Source organism: Anomaloglossus baeobatrachus, chromosome 6 (assembly GCF_048569485.1).
Source record: "Anomaloglossus baeobatrachus isolate aAnoBae1 chromosome 6, aAnoBae1.hap1, whole genome shotgun sequence".
Taxonomy (NCBI): domain Eukaryota; kingdom Metazoa; phylum Chordata; class Amphibia; order Anura; family Aromobatidae; genus Anomaloglossus; species Anomaloglossus baeobatrachus.
Genome location: NC_134358.1, coordinates 561378747 through 561394424, shown reverse-complemented (window position 1 = coordinate 561394424; position 15678 = coordinate 561378747). Strand labels below are relative to the sequence as shown.

General features: G+C 48.9%; 2 protein-coding genes across 2 annotated transcripts in view; one reads left to right on the top strand and one right to left on the bottom strand.

Annotated features, from left to right (window-relative positions):
* Positions 1–7897, bottom strand: part of BZW2 (basic leucine zipper and W2 domains 2) — a 45075-nt gene extending 37178 nt beyond the window's left edge. Inside the window, exon 1 of the mRNA XM_075315728.1 lies at positions 7789–7897. The gene's annotated coding sequence lies outside the window, so the exon portion shown is untranslated. The remainder of the gene's footprint in view (positions 1–7788) is intronic.
* A 66-nt stretch (positions 7898–7963) lies between these two features.
* The window catches only part of ANKMY2 (ankyrin repeat and MYND domain containing 2), a 42623-nt gene continuing 34908 nt past the window's right edge, over positions 7964–15678 (top strand). Inside the window, exon 1 of the mRNA XM_075315727.1 lies at positions 7964–8312. Coding sequence (XP_075171842.1) covers positions 8249–8312 — 64 coding nt within the window. The 5' untranslated portion in view covers positions 7964–8248. The remainder of the gene's footprint in view (positions 8313–15678) is intronic.

Here is a 15678-nt window from a genome sequence, read left to right as displayed (position 1 = left end):
GCTCCTATGTACAAGAATATAACTACTATAATACTGACCCCTATGTACAAGAATATAACTACTATAATACTGCCCCTATGTACAAGAATATAACTACTATAATACTGCCCCTATGTACAAGAATATTAACTACTATAATACTGCCCCTATGTACAGGAATATAACTACTATAATACTGCTCCTATATACAAGAATATAACTACTATAATACTGCCCCCTATGTACAAGAATATAACTACTATAATACTGCTCCTATGTACAAGAATATAACTACTATAATACTGCCACCTATATACAAGAATATAACTACTATAATACTGCCACTATGTACAAGAATATAGCTACTAAAATACTGCTCCCTATGTATAAGAATATATCTACTATAATACTGCACCTATATACAAGAATATAACTACTATAATACTGCTCCCTATGTACAGGTATAACTACTATAATACTGCTCCTATGTACAAGAATATAACTACTACCGTATAATACTGCTCCTATGTACAAGAATATAACTACTATAATACTGCCCTATGTACAAGAATATAGCTACTATAATACTGCCCCTATGTACAAGAATATAACTACTATAATACTGCCCCTATGTACAAGAATATAACTACTATAATACTGCTCCTATGTACAAGAATATAACTAATATAATACTGCTCCCTATGTATAAGAATATATCTACTATAATACTGCACCTATATACAAGAATATAACTACTATAATACTGCTCCTATGTACAACAATATAACTACTATAATACTGCCCCCTATGTACAAGAATTTAACTACTATAATACTGCTCCTATGTACAACAATATAACTACTATAATACTGCCCCCTATGTACAAGAATATAACTACTATAATACTGCTCCTATGTACAACAATATAACTACTATAATACTGCCCCCCTATGTACAAGAATTTAACTACTATAATACTGCCCCTATGTACAGGAATATAACTACTATAATACTGCTCCTATATACAAGAATATAACTACTATAATACTGCCCCCTATGTACAAGAATATAACTACTATAATACTGCTCCTATGTACAAGAATATAACTACTATAATACTGACCCCTATGTACAAGAATATAACTACTATAATACTGCCCTATGTACAAGAATATAACTACTATAATACTGCCCCTATGTACAAGAATATAACTACTATAATACTGCCCCTATGTACAGGAATATAACTACTATAATACTGCTCCTATATACAAGAATATAACTACTATAATACTGCCCCCTATGTACAAGAATATAACTACTATAATACTGCTCCTATGTACAAGAATATAACTACTATAATACTGCCACCTATATACAAGAATATAACTACTATAATACTGCCACTATGTACAAGAATATAGCTACTATAATACTGCTCCCTATGTATAAGAATATATCTACTATAATACTGCACCTATATACAAGAATATAACTACTATAATACTGCTCCCTATGTACAGGAATATAACTACTATAATACTGCTCCTATGTACAAGAATATAACTACTACCGTATAATACTGCTCCTATGTACAAGAATATAACTACTATAATACTGCCCTATGTACAAGAATATAGCTACTATAATACTGCCCCTATGTACAAGAATATAACTACTATAATACTGCCCCTATGTACAAGAATATAACTACTATAATACTGCTCCTATGTACAAGAATATAACTAATATAATACTGCTCCCTATGTATAAGAATATATCTACTATAATACTGCACCTATATACAAGAATATAACTACTATAATACTGCTCCCTATGTACAGGAATATAACTACTATAATACTGCTCCTATGTACAAGAATATAACTACTATAATACTGCTCCTATGTACAAGAATATAACTACTATAATACTGCCCCTATGTACAAGAATATAACTACTATAATACTGCCCCTATATACAAGAATATAACTACTATAATACTGCCCCTATGTACAAGAATATAACTACTATAATACTGCCCCTATATACAAGAATATAACTACTATAATACTGTCCCTATGTACAAGAATATAACTGCTATAATACTGCCCCTATGTACAAGAATATAACTACTATAATACTGCCCCTATGTACAAGAATATAACTACTATAATACTGCACCTATATACATGAATAACTACTATAATACTGCCAATACCTAGCTGTTATTTTATTATGTTGCAGTCCATGTTTAATTAGCACATATGAAATGTGATTTCTGTATAAATCTCTGTATACTGTGGCTGCTGCTGGAGTCAGTGCTTCACGAGCCACCACACACAGACATATCCAGGACATGGGCTACAAGTGTCGCAATCCTTGTATCAAGCCCCTCATGACCAATAGACAACGCTAGAAGCGTCTTACCTGGCCTAAAGCAACCTGGGTTTCCATGACACCTCAGCAGTGCCACATTGCCGCAGGAATTCATGTAACAGGAGCCCAACCAGGTATTGAGGCATTTACTCTACAGACTTTTCAGTAGACACCAACAATTCTGAGTGTAACATCATTTTTCAGTTGCTCTTATATAATATTCTAATTTTCTGAGATAATGATTTCTGGTCTTTCATTGGCTGTAACCCATAATCATCATTAACAGAAATGAACACGTGAACTAGATCCCGCTGTGTGTAATGACTATATAATATATAGGAATAGATCCCTCTGTGTGTAAGGACTCTATATAATATATAGGAACAGATCCCTCTGTGTGTAATGACTCCATATAATATATAGGAACAGATCCCTCTGTGTGTAATGACTCTATATAATATATAGGAATAGATCCCTCTGTGTGTAATGACTCTATATAATATATAGGAATAGATCCCTCTGGGTGTAATGACTCTATATAATATATAGGAATAGATCCCTCTGTGTGTAATGACTCTATATAATATATGGGAATAGATCCCTCTGTGTGTAATGACTCTATATAATATATAGGAATAGATCCCTCTGTGTGTAATGACTATATAATATATGGGAATAGATACCTCTGTGTGTAATGACTCTATATAATATATAGGAATAGATCCCTCTGTGTGTAATGACTATATAATATATAGGAATAGATCCCTCTGTGTGTAATGACTCTATATAATATATGGGAATAGATCCCTCTGTGTGTAATGACTATATAATATATAGGAATAGATCCCCTCTGTGTGTAAGGACTCTATATAATATATGCGTTTTCCCTTTTTGCACTGGATTACTGAAATAAATGAAGTTTTGGATGATATTCTTAGTTATTGAGATGCACTTGTATATGTTGCACCGTTGTGTTGCTGTAAACTCCAGAGAATTTACAGTTGTGAGTCAGCTAGTAAAACATATGTTAATGTAAAATGAATATTCACCCCTTCCCTGCCCATCTCTCAGCAGCGGTTGTCAGTGATCAGGTGCAGTCAGCCGGCCATAACACTCGCAATCCTCGGACTGGCCGTCTGCTCTCCTGACCCGAGCGTCGCACCCTGTCTTTCTATGCGGCGGTCACGCTCAGGTCAGGAGAGCAGACGGCCAGTCCAAGGATTGCCAGGAGATCCTCAGGCAAGTAATGCGGCCGGCTGACTGCACCTAATCACTGACACTGCAGAGGGGTGAATATTCATTTTATGAGCGACTATACATTTTTCAAGCAACCACGGGTAGTAAAAGTTTAAATGTATCCACTCAATGTCTTACAGAGGCGACAAGAGAATGAAAACTGAAGACTTTTCCAAAAACTGAGCAATTTTGGCACATAATAAATAGGTCTAAACAATGCACCAAACTGCGCCATTGCAATAATAAGCCGGCCCCAATGTATTTCCCGTGACATTGGAACCATTCTCGCTGCTTAGACAAATGTCAAAACCAGAGAAGATTCGGATTCATTAGAAAACTGTTTTGTTTTTTAATTTTAGGTCAAGAACTAGAGCGCATTTGTGGCACAACTCTGGATAAATTTGCCTGTTGGGTTTCGCCGCACTCTGCTTTAGCTGTGGCACTGGTGTAAAAATGCCATCTTGTCCTCGCTGTCGTATACTCCAGTCCAGAGCCCCAAATTCTTTGGTTTTGCACCGATTGTTGCAGCCGCTGTCCGCGGGGCCGGTCTCAGTCCATCTTAGAGGTGAAGATGCTGGATGTAGAGGTCCTAGGTTGGGTGGTCGCACGTGGTCTGTGGTTGTGAGGGTGGGTGGATGTTCTGCCAAATTCTCTGAAACGCCTTTAGAGACGTCTTATGGTGGAGAAATGAACATTCAATTTATGGGCACCAGCTCTGGTGACATTCCTGCAGTCAGCAGCCAACTGCACCAAACCCTGCGACATCTGTGCATTGTACAGTGATACAACTTTTATTGTGGCCAGCTTAAGGCGCACCTGTGCAATAATCCTGCTGTCTAATCAGCATCTCGATATGCCGCACCTGTGAGGTGGATGGATTAGCTCCACAAAGAAGAAGTGTTTGTGTGCTCCATCTGGCGACATGTCCGTTTTCTGCCGGCAGCTGGGGTGTCACACGGACCGCACACTGATGTGATCCATTTGACACGTACTGAAGAAAAAACACCTGTCCCTTAAATAAATACATAATTATTATACTTACCTGTCTCTGGTGCTGCTGTTGCTTCCGGGTCCCACTCATTAAGCTCATACATATTTACTGCATTGACTGCGGACCCGGAAGTAACAGCAGCGTCAGGGGGACAGGTGAGTATACAGCGCATGCAGTCCGTGTGTTACTCGGATGTCACACAGCTAGCACATGAACAACACACGCAGAACACACATACGGACACACGGATGTGCGAAAGAGACCTAAGGGCACAGACCAGAATGCACAGACCGGTTTCATATATGTCTATGAGGCTGCCGCTCTCAGGTCTGGTGCATTGTGGACATCTGAAGGAGCCGAACACAGATTGAGAAACATTTGTGAACAATATTCCAGGGAAAGGCAATTCATGCACATAAAAAAAGTCTTAGATCTTAAAGTTCAGCTGAGGAAAAATGAGAGCAAGAAAAGTGCACACTGTGGTGCTCTCTCCCTGCAGAGTTCTCGGTGCTGTGCTCTCTCCCTGCAGAGTTCTCGGTGCTGTGCTCTCTCCCTGCAGTGTTCTCGGTGCTGTGCTCTCTCCCTGCAGTGTTCTCGGTGCTGTGCTCTCTCCCTGCAGTGTTCTCGGTGCTGTGCTCTCTCCCTGCAGTGTTCTCGGTGCTGTGCTCTCTCCCTGCAGTGTTCTCGGTGCTGTGCTCTCTCCCTGCAGTGTTCTCGGTGCTGTGCTCTCTCCCTGCAGTGTTCTCGGTGCTATGCATGCTCCTCTTACCTATGAGCTGCTGTGGCTGGCTCCCTGGCACACACTTGTTATCTTCCTGCAGTGTTGTCAGTGCTGTGTACAGTCTTGTACTCTGCCTCCAGTGTTCTCGGTGCTGTACACGCTGTGTTGCTCTCTCCCTGCAGTATAGCCGGCGCTGTGCTCTCTCCCTGCAGTGTTGCCGGCGCTGTGCACCCTGTGTCTGCAGTGTTCTCGGCGCTGTGCACCCTGTGTCTGCAGTGTTCTCGGCGCTGTGCACCCTGTGTCTGCAGTGTTGCCGGCGCTGTGCACCCTGTGTCTGCAGTATAGTCGGCGCTGTGCACCCTGTGTCTGCAGTGTTGCCGGCGCTGTGCACCCTGTGTCTGCAGTGTTCTCGGCGCTGTGCACCCTGTGTCTGCAGTGTTCTCGGCGCTGTGCACCCTGTGTCTGCAGTATTGCCGGCTCTGTGCACCCTGTGTCTGCAGTGTTGCCGGTGCTGTGCACCCTGTGTCTGCAGTGTTGCCGGCTCTGTGCACCCTGTGTCTGCAGTGTTGCCGGCTCTGTGCACCCTGTGTCTGCAGTGTTGCCGGCTCTGTGCACCCTGTGTCTGCAGTGTTGCCGGCTCTGTGCACCCTGTGTCTGCAGTGTTGCCGGCTCTGTGCACCCTGTGTCTGCAGTGTTGCCGGCGCTGTGCACCCTGTGTCTGCAGTGTTGCCGGTGCTGTGCACCCTGTGTCTGCAGTGTTGCCGGCTCTGTGCACCCTGTGTCTGCAGTGTTGCCGGCGCTGTGCACCCTGTGTCTGCAGTATTGCCGGCGCTGTGCACCCTGTGTCTGCAGTATTGCCGGCGCTGTGCACCCTGTGTCTGCAGTATTGCCGGCGCTGTGCACCCTGTGTCTGCAGTATTGCCGGCGCTGTGCACCCTGTGTCTGCAGTATTGCCGGCGCTGTGCACCCTGTGTCTGCAGTATTGCCGGCGCTGTGCACCCTGTGTCTGCAGTATAGTCGGCGCTGTGCACCCTGTGTCTGCAGTGTTGCCGGCGCTGTGCACCCTGTGTCTGCAGTGTTGCCGGCGCTGTGCACCCTGTGTCTGCAGTGTTGCCGGCGCTGTGCACCCTGTGTCTGCAGTGTTGCCGGCGCTGTGCACCCTGTGTCTGCAGTGTTGCCGGCGCTGTGCACCCTGTGTCTGCAGTGTTGCCGGCGCTGTGCACCCTGTGTCTGCAGTGTTGCCGGCGCTGTGCACCCTGTGTCTGCAGTGTTGCCGGCGCTGTGCACCCTGTGTCTGCAGTGTTGCCGGCGCTGTGCACCCTGTGTCTGCAGTGTTGCCGGCGCTGTGCACCCTGTGTCTGCAGTGTTGCCGGCGCTGTGCACCCTGTGTCTGCAGTGTTGCCGGCGCTGTGCACCCTGTGTCTGCAGTGTTGCCGGCTCTGTGCACACTGTGTCTGCAGTGTTGCCGGCTCTGTGCACCCTGTGTCTGCAGTATTGCCGGCGCTGTGCACCCTGTGTCTGCAGTATTGCCGGCGCTGTGCACCCTGTGTCTGCAGTATTGCCGGCGCTGTGCACCCTGTGTCTGCAGTGTTGCCGGCTCTGTGCACCCTGTGTCTGCAGTGTTGCCGGCTCTGTGCACACTGTGTCTGCAGTGTTGCCGGCTCTGTGCACACTGTGTCTGCAGTGTTGCCGGCTCTGTGCATCCTGTGTCTGCAGTGTTGCCGGCTCTGTGCATCCTGTGTCTGCAGTGTTGCCGGCTCTGTGCATCCTGTGTCTGCAGTATTGCCGGCTCTGTGCACCCTGTGTCTGCAGTATTGCCGGCGCTGTGCACCCTGTGTCTGCAGTATTGCCGGCTCTGTGCACACTGTGTCTGCAGTGTTGCCGGCGCTGTGCACACTGTGTCTGCAGTGTTGCCGGCTCTGTGCACCCTGTGTCTGCAGTATTGCCGGCGCTGTGCACACTGTGTCTGCAGTATTGCCGGCTCTGTGCACACTGTGTCTGCAGTGTTGCCGGCTCTGTGCATCCTGTGTCTGCAGTATTGCCGGCTCTGTGCACACTGTGTCTGCAGTGTTGCCGGCTCTGTGCACCCTGTGTCTGCAGTATAGTCGGCTCTGTGCACCCTGTGTCTGCAGTATTGCCGGCGCTGTGCACCCTGTGCCTGCAGTGTTGCCGGCGCTGTGCACCCTGTGTCTGCAGTGTTGCCGGCGCTGTGCACCCTGTGTCTGCAGTGTTGCCGGCGCTGTGCACCCTGTGTCTGCAGTATTGCCGGCGCTGTGCACCCTGTGTCTGCAGTGTTGCCGGCGCTGTGCACACTGTGTCTGCAGTGTTGCCGGCGCTGTGCACCCTGTGTCTGCAGTATTGCCGGCTCTGTGCACCCTGTGTCTGCAGTGTTGCCGGCGCTGTGCACCCTGTGTCTGCAGTGTTGCCGGCGCTGTGCACACTGTGTCTGCAGTATAGTCGGCGCTGTGCAGGCTCCGCTTACCTATGCGCTGCTGTGGCTGGCTCCGGGCACACACTGTCAGACAATAGGACACTGCTGAAGGGCAGACTGAGCTTTCCTGACAGGCAGCGGCACAGTCCTGCGGGCGATACCAACTCCACGACAGCAGGGGGGGCTGCGCGGCGCCACTAACCTCAGCCTCTACATGAGCCGCATTGCTTTATCTATGTCTAGTAATATTACTGCACTAATTCTCCTGAGCCTCGCATTTCCCAGCTTTCCATGGATAGACGGGCGGGCGGTGTGAGCGGTGTGAGCGGCCGCGCTCCCCCGGGCTGCGCGCAGTGGTGTGTGCCGGGAGCAGGCTCAGGACGGGGCTCGGCTGCCAGCACTAGTAATGGCCGCGCTCTCCGGGTGAGCTCCGCGGACTGACCCCTGTACACACTGTATACACTGTATCACTGCGGCTTCTCGTGTATCCAAAGCCACAGGAGCCGGCAGCATGGCGCCCCGGAGAGGAGAGGTGACCGAGGAGGAGAAGCAGCTGGTGGCCGTCATCTCCAAAGGTGGGCGAGCAGGGGGGGCACTGTAATGGGGGGACTGCGGGGGAGGCCCTGTAATGGGGGGGACTGCGGGGGAGGCACTGTAATGGGGGGGACTGCGGGGGAGGCACTGTAATGGGGGGGACTGCGGGGGAGGCACTGTAATGGGGGGGGACTGCGGGGGAGGCACTGTAAATGGGGGGGCTGCGGGGGTGGCACTGTAATGGGGGGGACTGCGGGGGAGGAATTGTAATGGGGGGACTGCGGGGGAGGCACTGTAATGGGGGATGCACTGTAGTGGGGGGGACTGCGGGGGAAGCACTGTAGTGGGGGGGACTGCGGGGGAGGCACTGTAGTGGGGGGGACTGCGGGGGAAGCACTGTAGTGGGGGGGACTGCGGGGGAGGCACTGTAGTGGGGGGGACTGCGGGGGAGGCACTGTAGTGGGGGGGACCGCGGGGGAAGCACTGTAATGGGGGGGGCTGCGGGGGGTGGCACTGTAATGGGGGGGACTGCGGGGGAGGAATTGTAATGGGGGGACTGCGGGGGAGGCACTGTAATGGGGGATGCACTGTAGTGGGGGGGGACTGCGGGGGAAGCACTGTAGTGGGGGGGACTGCGGGGGAGGCACTGTAGTGGGGGGGACTGCGGGGGAAGCACTGTAGTGGGGGGGACTGCGGGGGAGGCACTGTAGTGGGGGGGACTGCGGGGAGGCACTGTAGTGGGGGGGACCGCGGGGGAAGCACTGTAGTGGGGGGGACTGCGGGGGAGGCACTGTAGTGGGGGGGACTGCGGGGGAGGCACTGTAATGGGGGGGGGGGACTGCGGGGGAGGCCCTGTAATGGGGGGGACTGGGGGGGAGGCCCTGTAATGGGGGGGGACTGGGGGGGGAGGCCCTGTAATGGGGGGGGGGACTGCGGGGGAGGCCCTGTAATGGGGGGGGGGGACTGCGGGGGAGGCCCTGTAATGGGGGGGACTGCGGGGGTGGCACTGTAATGGGGGGGACTGCGGGGGGTGGCACTGTAATGGGGGGGGGGATCTGCGGATGATGCGCTGGTGTATATGGGGGGACTGCGGAGGAGGCACTGTAATGGGGGGGACTGCGGGGGAGGCACTGTAATGGGGGGGACTGCGGGGGAGGCACTGTAATGGGGGGGACTGCGGGGGAGGCACTGTAATGGGGGGGGGGACTGCGGGGGAGGCACTGTAATGGGGGGGGACTGCGGAGGAGGCACTGTAATGGGGGGGGACTGCAGGGGAGGCACTGTAATGGGGGGGGACTGCGGGGGAGGCACTGTAATGGGGGGGGGGACTGCGGGGGAGGCACTGTAATGGGGGGGGATCTGCGGATGATGCGCTGGTGTATATGGGGGGACTGCGGAGGAGGCGCTGGTGTATATGGGGGGACTGCGGAGGAGGCGCTGGTGTGTATGGGGGGGAACTGTGGAGGAGGCACCGTAATTGGGGGGGTGGAGTTGTGGCTGATGCACTGTAATGGGGGAGCTGCGGATGACGGGCTGTTATGGGTAGGATCTCTGCCGCTGCCCTGGTCCTTGTTTGGCTGCAGCAGGGATGTCATGTCCACAGTGCTGCAGTCAATCACTGAGCTCAGCGGCTCTTCTTGTGTACACTGCAGAAGACCCTGAATTCGCTGATAGGCTACAGTGCTGATGACGTGATATCACCGCTGCAGCTGATCAGAGACAGGAGCAGCAGCAGTGGTGACATCGTGCAGCCCTCGGAGAGGTTATGTAATACTCAGTTGTTTTTTTTTATATCTATTGCAGATTATGGTATAAAGTTTTTTTTTTTTTCTGGAGCCATAGAAATCCTTTTAGTTCTGGCGTTTCTTTTCTGTGTGGTGCCATCAATCAGTATGGCCGTAAGAAGGCCGCGCACGTCAGGGCATTAGACAGGTCAGGCACGGTAACATGTTACATTAAATGTAACATTTCTATATTTTTATATATTGTCATTTTGGGAACGGGTGTGAATGGTAACGCAGCGGAAATATAATCCGTGCTCCTCACTAATCTGCACTAGACATAATTAAAGAGATAATCTGCAGTGATTACGGCCGGGCAGACGGCAGATGACCGCGCTCCCCTGTAATTGGGAAGATGGAGAATTCAGTTTTGCTCCTAATCTCTCGCCGGTCTGATCTGCATTCTGCGGGTAATGAACGTCCTGTAAATCACAATATTCCAGTAATCTGGGATTATATACGTCTCCCCTGTATGCTCTCCAGATATAACCTCCAGCTGCCTGACCCTCATCTCTAAGGGTTATATAGGTACCTGCTTCCTTGTCTTTCTCTGTAAAGGATGATGTACAGTGCCTACAAGTAGTATTCAACCCCCTGCAGATTTAGCAGGTTTGATAAGATGCAAATAAGTTAGAGCCTGCAAACTTCAAACAAGAGCAGGATTTATTAACAGATGCATAAATCTTACAAACCAACAAGTTATGTTGCTCAGTTAAATTTTAATAAATTTTCAACATAAAAGTGTGGGTCAATTATTATTCAACCCCTAGGTTTAATATTTTGTGGAATAACCCTTGTTTGCAAATACAGCTAATAATCGTCTTATATAAGACCTGATCAGGCCGGCACAGGTCTCTGGAGTTATCTTGGCCCACTCCTCCATGCAGATCTTCTCCAAGTTATCTAGGTTCTTTGGGTGTCTCATGTGGACTTTAATCTTGAGCTCCTTCCACAGGTTTTCAATTGGGTTAAGGTCAGGAGACTGACTAGGCCACTGCAACACCTTGATTTTTTCCCTCTTGAACCAGGCCTTGGTTTTCTTGGCTGTGTGCTTTGGGTTGTTGTCTTGTTGGAAGATGAAATGACGACCCATCTTAAGATCCTTGATGGAGGAGCGGAGGTTCTTGGCCAAAATCTCCAGGTAGGCCGTGCTATCCATCTTCCCATGGATGCGGACCAGATGGCCAGGCCCCTTGGCTGAGAAACAGCCCCACAGCATGATGCTGCCACCACCATGCTTGACTGTAGGGATGGTATTCTTGGGGTCGTATGCAGTGCCATCCAGTCTCCAAACGTCACATGTGTGGTTGGCACCAAAGATCTCGATCTTGGTCTCATCAGCCCAGAGAACCTTGAACCAGTCTGTCTCAGAGTCCTCCAGGTGATCATGAGCAAACTGTAGACGAGCCTTGACATGACGCTTTGAAAGTAAAGGTACCTTACGGGCTCGTCTGGAACAGAGACCATTGCGGTGGAGTACGTTACTTATGGTATTGACTGAAACCAATGTCCCCACTGCCATGAGATCTTCCCGGAGCTCCTTCCTTGTTGTCCTTGGGTTAGCCTTGACTCTTCGGACAAGCCTGGCCTCGGCACGGGTGGAAACTTTCAAAGGCTCTCCAGGCCGTGGAAGGCTAACAGTAGTTCCATAAGCCTTCCACTTCCGGATGATGCTCCCAACAGTGGAGACAGGTAGGCCCAACTCCTTGGAAAGGGTTTTGTACCCCTTGCCAGCCTTGTGACCCTCCACGATCTTGTCTCTGATGGCCTTGGAATGCTCCTTTGTCTTTCCCATGTTGACCAAGTATGAGTGCTGTTCACAAGTTTGGGGAGGGTCTTAATTAGTCAGAAAAGGCTGGAAAAAGAGATAATTAATCCAAACATGTGAAGCTCATTGTTCTTTGTGCCTGAAATACTTCTTAATACTTTAGGGGAACCAAACAGAATTCTGGTGGTTTGAGGGGTTGAATAATAAATGACCCTCTGAATAAACTTTAAAAAAATAAAAAAAGAAATAACATTCTTTTTTGCTGCATTTCACACTTCCAGGCTGATCTACAGTCCAAATGTCACAATGCCAAGTTACTTCCGAATGTGTAAACCTGCTAAATCTGCAGGGGGTTGAATACTACTTGTAGGCACTGTAGGTATGGAGAACACTGCCTGCCTGTCACTCTGTTTTATATGTCAGCATAAATAGTGTTACCTCTCGGTCTCTTATGTCAATAATGTTGACACAGATGGCACTGCCTCCCTGTCTCTCCTTGTAAATGACATTAACCTAGATACACATCTCTTTCTATGAATGTAAGTAGAGATAGTACTCCCATCTTGTCTCTTCTTGTAAATTAACCAGACACAGATGGGGAAAGACCAAATCAGCTCTGTCAGTAGTGTCCTAGACACATCTGCCTTATTTTTCTCTGTGAATGACTTGGACACACATAGTATTGCCTCCCTGTTTCGCATAATAAGTCACTTAGGCACAGATAGTACTGCTTACTGGTTCCTCCCTGTAAGTGATGTAGACACTGATAGCACTGTCTCTTCCTATAAATAGCATAGGCACAAAAAGCTCTACCTCCCTGTTTCTTCCCATCAGAGACCTGTGCACAGATAGCACTGCCTCCGTGTCTCTCCATGTAAGTAACCTAGGTACAGAGAGCACTGCCTCCCTGTCTTTCCCTGTAAAGAAGCTAGGCACAGATAGCATCTCCTCCAGATCTCTGCCTTAAGTGACTTAGGTACAGCTAGCACTGCCTTCCTGTCCCCCCCCCCTGTAAGTGACCTAGGTACAGCTAGCACTGCCTTCCTGTCTCCCCCTGTAAGTGACCTAGGTACAGCTAGCACTGCCTTCCTGTGTCCCCCCCCCCCCCCCCCCCCTTGTAAGTGACCCAGGCACAGATGGCACTGCCTACCTGTCTCTCCCTGTGAGTTAGGCATATTAGGCATAGATAGTACTGCCTCCCTGTCTATCCTTGTAAGTGACCTAGGCACAAATAGCACTGCCTCCCTGTCTAACTGTAAGTGACCTAGGCATAGATAGCACTAAGTCCTTGCCTCTCCCTGTAAAGGAGCTAGGCATACTTCCTCTGTCCTAGGAACAGATTACACTGCCTCCCTGTCGTCTCTCCTGTAAATGACCAAGGCACAGATAGTACTGCCCTCCTCTCTCTCCTGGTAATTGACCTAGGCACAGATAGTACTGCCTCCCTGTCTGTCCATGTAAGTGACCTACGCACAGATGGCACTGTTGTCTGTGTCACAGTAGAACATGCTTCGTTACTGGCTTCAGTTCTCCTAGGACTGGTCCCAGGGGGGTGGCGGCTACATTAGGATATTGTCTGTATCCTTCTAGTCACGTTACATGATTACTTGGTGAAGGTCCCTCCTTCTGGGACATCTTCTGCTCTGTCACATGACGACCCCATTGACAGTTTTGGGTTATTGGGCTCTTTAATCCCTCCGTCTTCATTAGCTGCAGACCCGGTCACTGCAGTGATTAGTTGTGTGCCTCCTCCGGTCACTTTGTGCGATCGTCCCTCGTCTGCACCAGTTAACCGCTCCTAATTTACCTTCCGATCTTCACGGCAAGACATTGAGGCTCCATGGCAACTGCAAATCTTCTGATCCCGTTATGGTTTATGTGAGAGCGGCTCGGAAATAATTCATTGCAAAAAAATCAAAGTGTGATCCAAAGTATCACCGCAATATCATCCCAAGACGCCTTACTACAACTAGCGATGGCGGGAGGGGGGGCACACGTCTATAGATGAAGGGTAGAGTCCTCTTCTATTTCTTAATGCACCAGACTTCAGTATGTGCCACAGCCAATTTTATAACTTTGGAAACCGTCAGCAAGGTGGAGAATTATGATACAAGCTGTAACAAATCCATGTTTATTTATTCCGCTTGGTTATATAGCACCATGACTTTTGCAGCGCTTTATACATCCATATTAAGCCCCATCTTTTATTCAATATAAGCTGCAATCCGTTAATGTAAAATGTTGCAATTTTACATAGTTTTCATTACAGATTAAAAAAAATGTTTAAGCCAAAACAGGAAATAGAACTCCATATCCAACAACCATAAATTATGGCAACCTCACCATATCAAAACTAAGAACCAAAAATTGAGTTTGCACAAAAATAAGTCCTCATCAAATGGTCTATATATATTCAATATCTTTTATTTCATCACAATTACAAAACAAATCTATTTATGAATAAAGTGCTGGTACCCACAGATTAAAAATTCCCTACCCCATAAAACCATACAAAAGACAAACTAGTGGAGTGTGGTATAATGAATATAAATAATACAGAAGGAAATATTGCACAATTATATTAGACCCCTGGGTGCATATAAAATCACACATATATTGAATCTGCTGATCAACAACACCACATCAATATATAAAGTGCGAAGTGCAAATATTAAAATGGGATGGCTGACCCGGCATAGGTGAGGACACAATAATTAGATAAAAAAAATACAATATATGTCCTATAAAAATAATTGTATATCTTCAAGGCAAATTATAGGCAGAGAAGCAAGGGTTATTAATCATAAGTTATTACCCATAGACATCAAGAATGGCAGTATTTTCACCTGTCCTATAAAAGTAAGTATATACATATATACCTTTGGGACAAATTATAGACAAAAACCGGGACCATTAATTGTAGACAGCCACCCATAAGTTAGTGAGCGATAAGCACAGCAATGATTAGGATACCCCAGAGATCAGATCACACTGCCCAGCACCTTGACGCGCGTTTCACTTCCGCTTCTGTATCTATATATATAATTGCCTCTGTCTGTCTGTCTCCAAAATTCTGTCATTACCGTGACAAGCTGCACATTGGCCGCTCGCCTCGGCTCCGCCCCCCCGCACGGATTGGTCGCTCGCCCAGGCTCCGCCCCCCACACGGATTGGTCTCTCGCCTCGGCCCCCCGCACACATTGGCAACTCAGCCACGCCATGCCCCCCTCATGCATTGCACGTTCGCTGTGGCCCCACCCCCCGCACGCATTCCCCGAACCGACACGGAGCCCCGACTCCCAGGTGAGTGCTGTACCCCCGGGAGCCCACCCCAGCGTACGCCGGCAACCCAGCCGACACATACCCTTGCATTGCTGGGGTTGCCGGCGTACGCTGGTGTGGGCTCCCGTGCGTGCGTGGGGCGGGGTACGCTGGTAACCATGGTACACATCGAGTAATATTGTGTAGCATGGTTACCAGCGTATGCCGGCTCCCTGCCCAATCAGATCGTTGGTCTCCCGCTGTCACACGCTGATGCGTGCTGCACAGCAGGAGACCAACAAGTGACCCAGCACTGTCTCTTTGAATACTTACCTGATGTGTACCATGCTTACTAGCATACCCCGACTCCCGGCACACGTACGCTGATAACAATGATACACATCAGGTAACTATGGAAACCGCTTTGCATAGTTGCCTTCTCGGCAACGCCCCCCCCACACTCTGCCACCTCGACCACGCCCCCCACACTCTGCCCCGCTCGGCCACGCCCCTTGGCCACGCCCCCACACGCTCGGCCACGCCCCCACACGATCGGCCACGCCTCCCCGCTCAGCCACGCCCCCCCACACACATTGG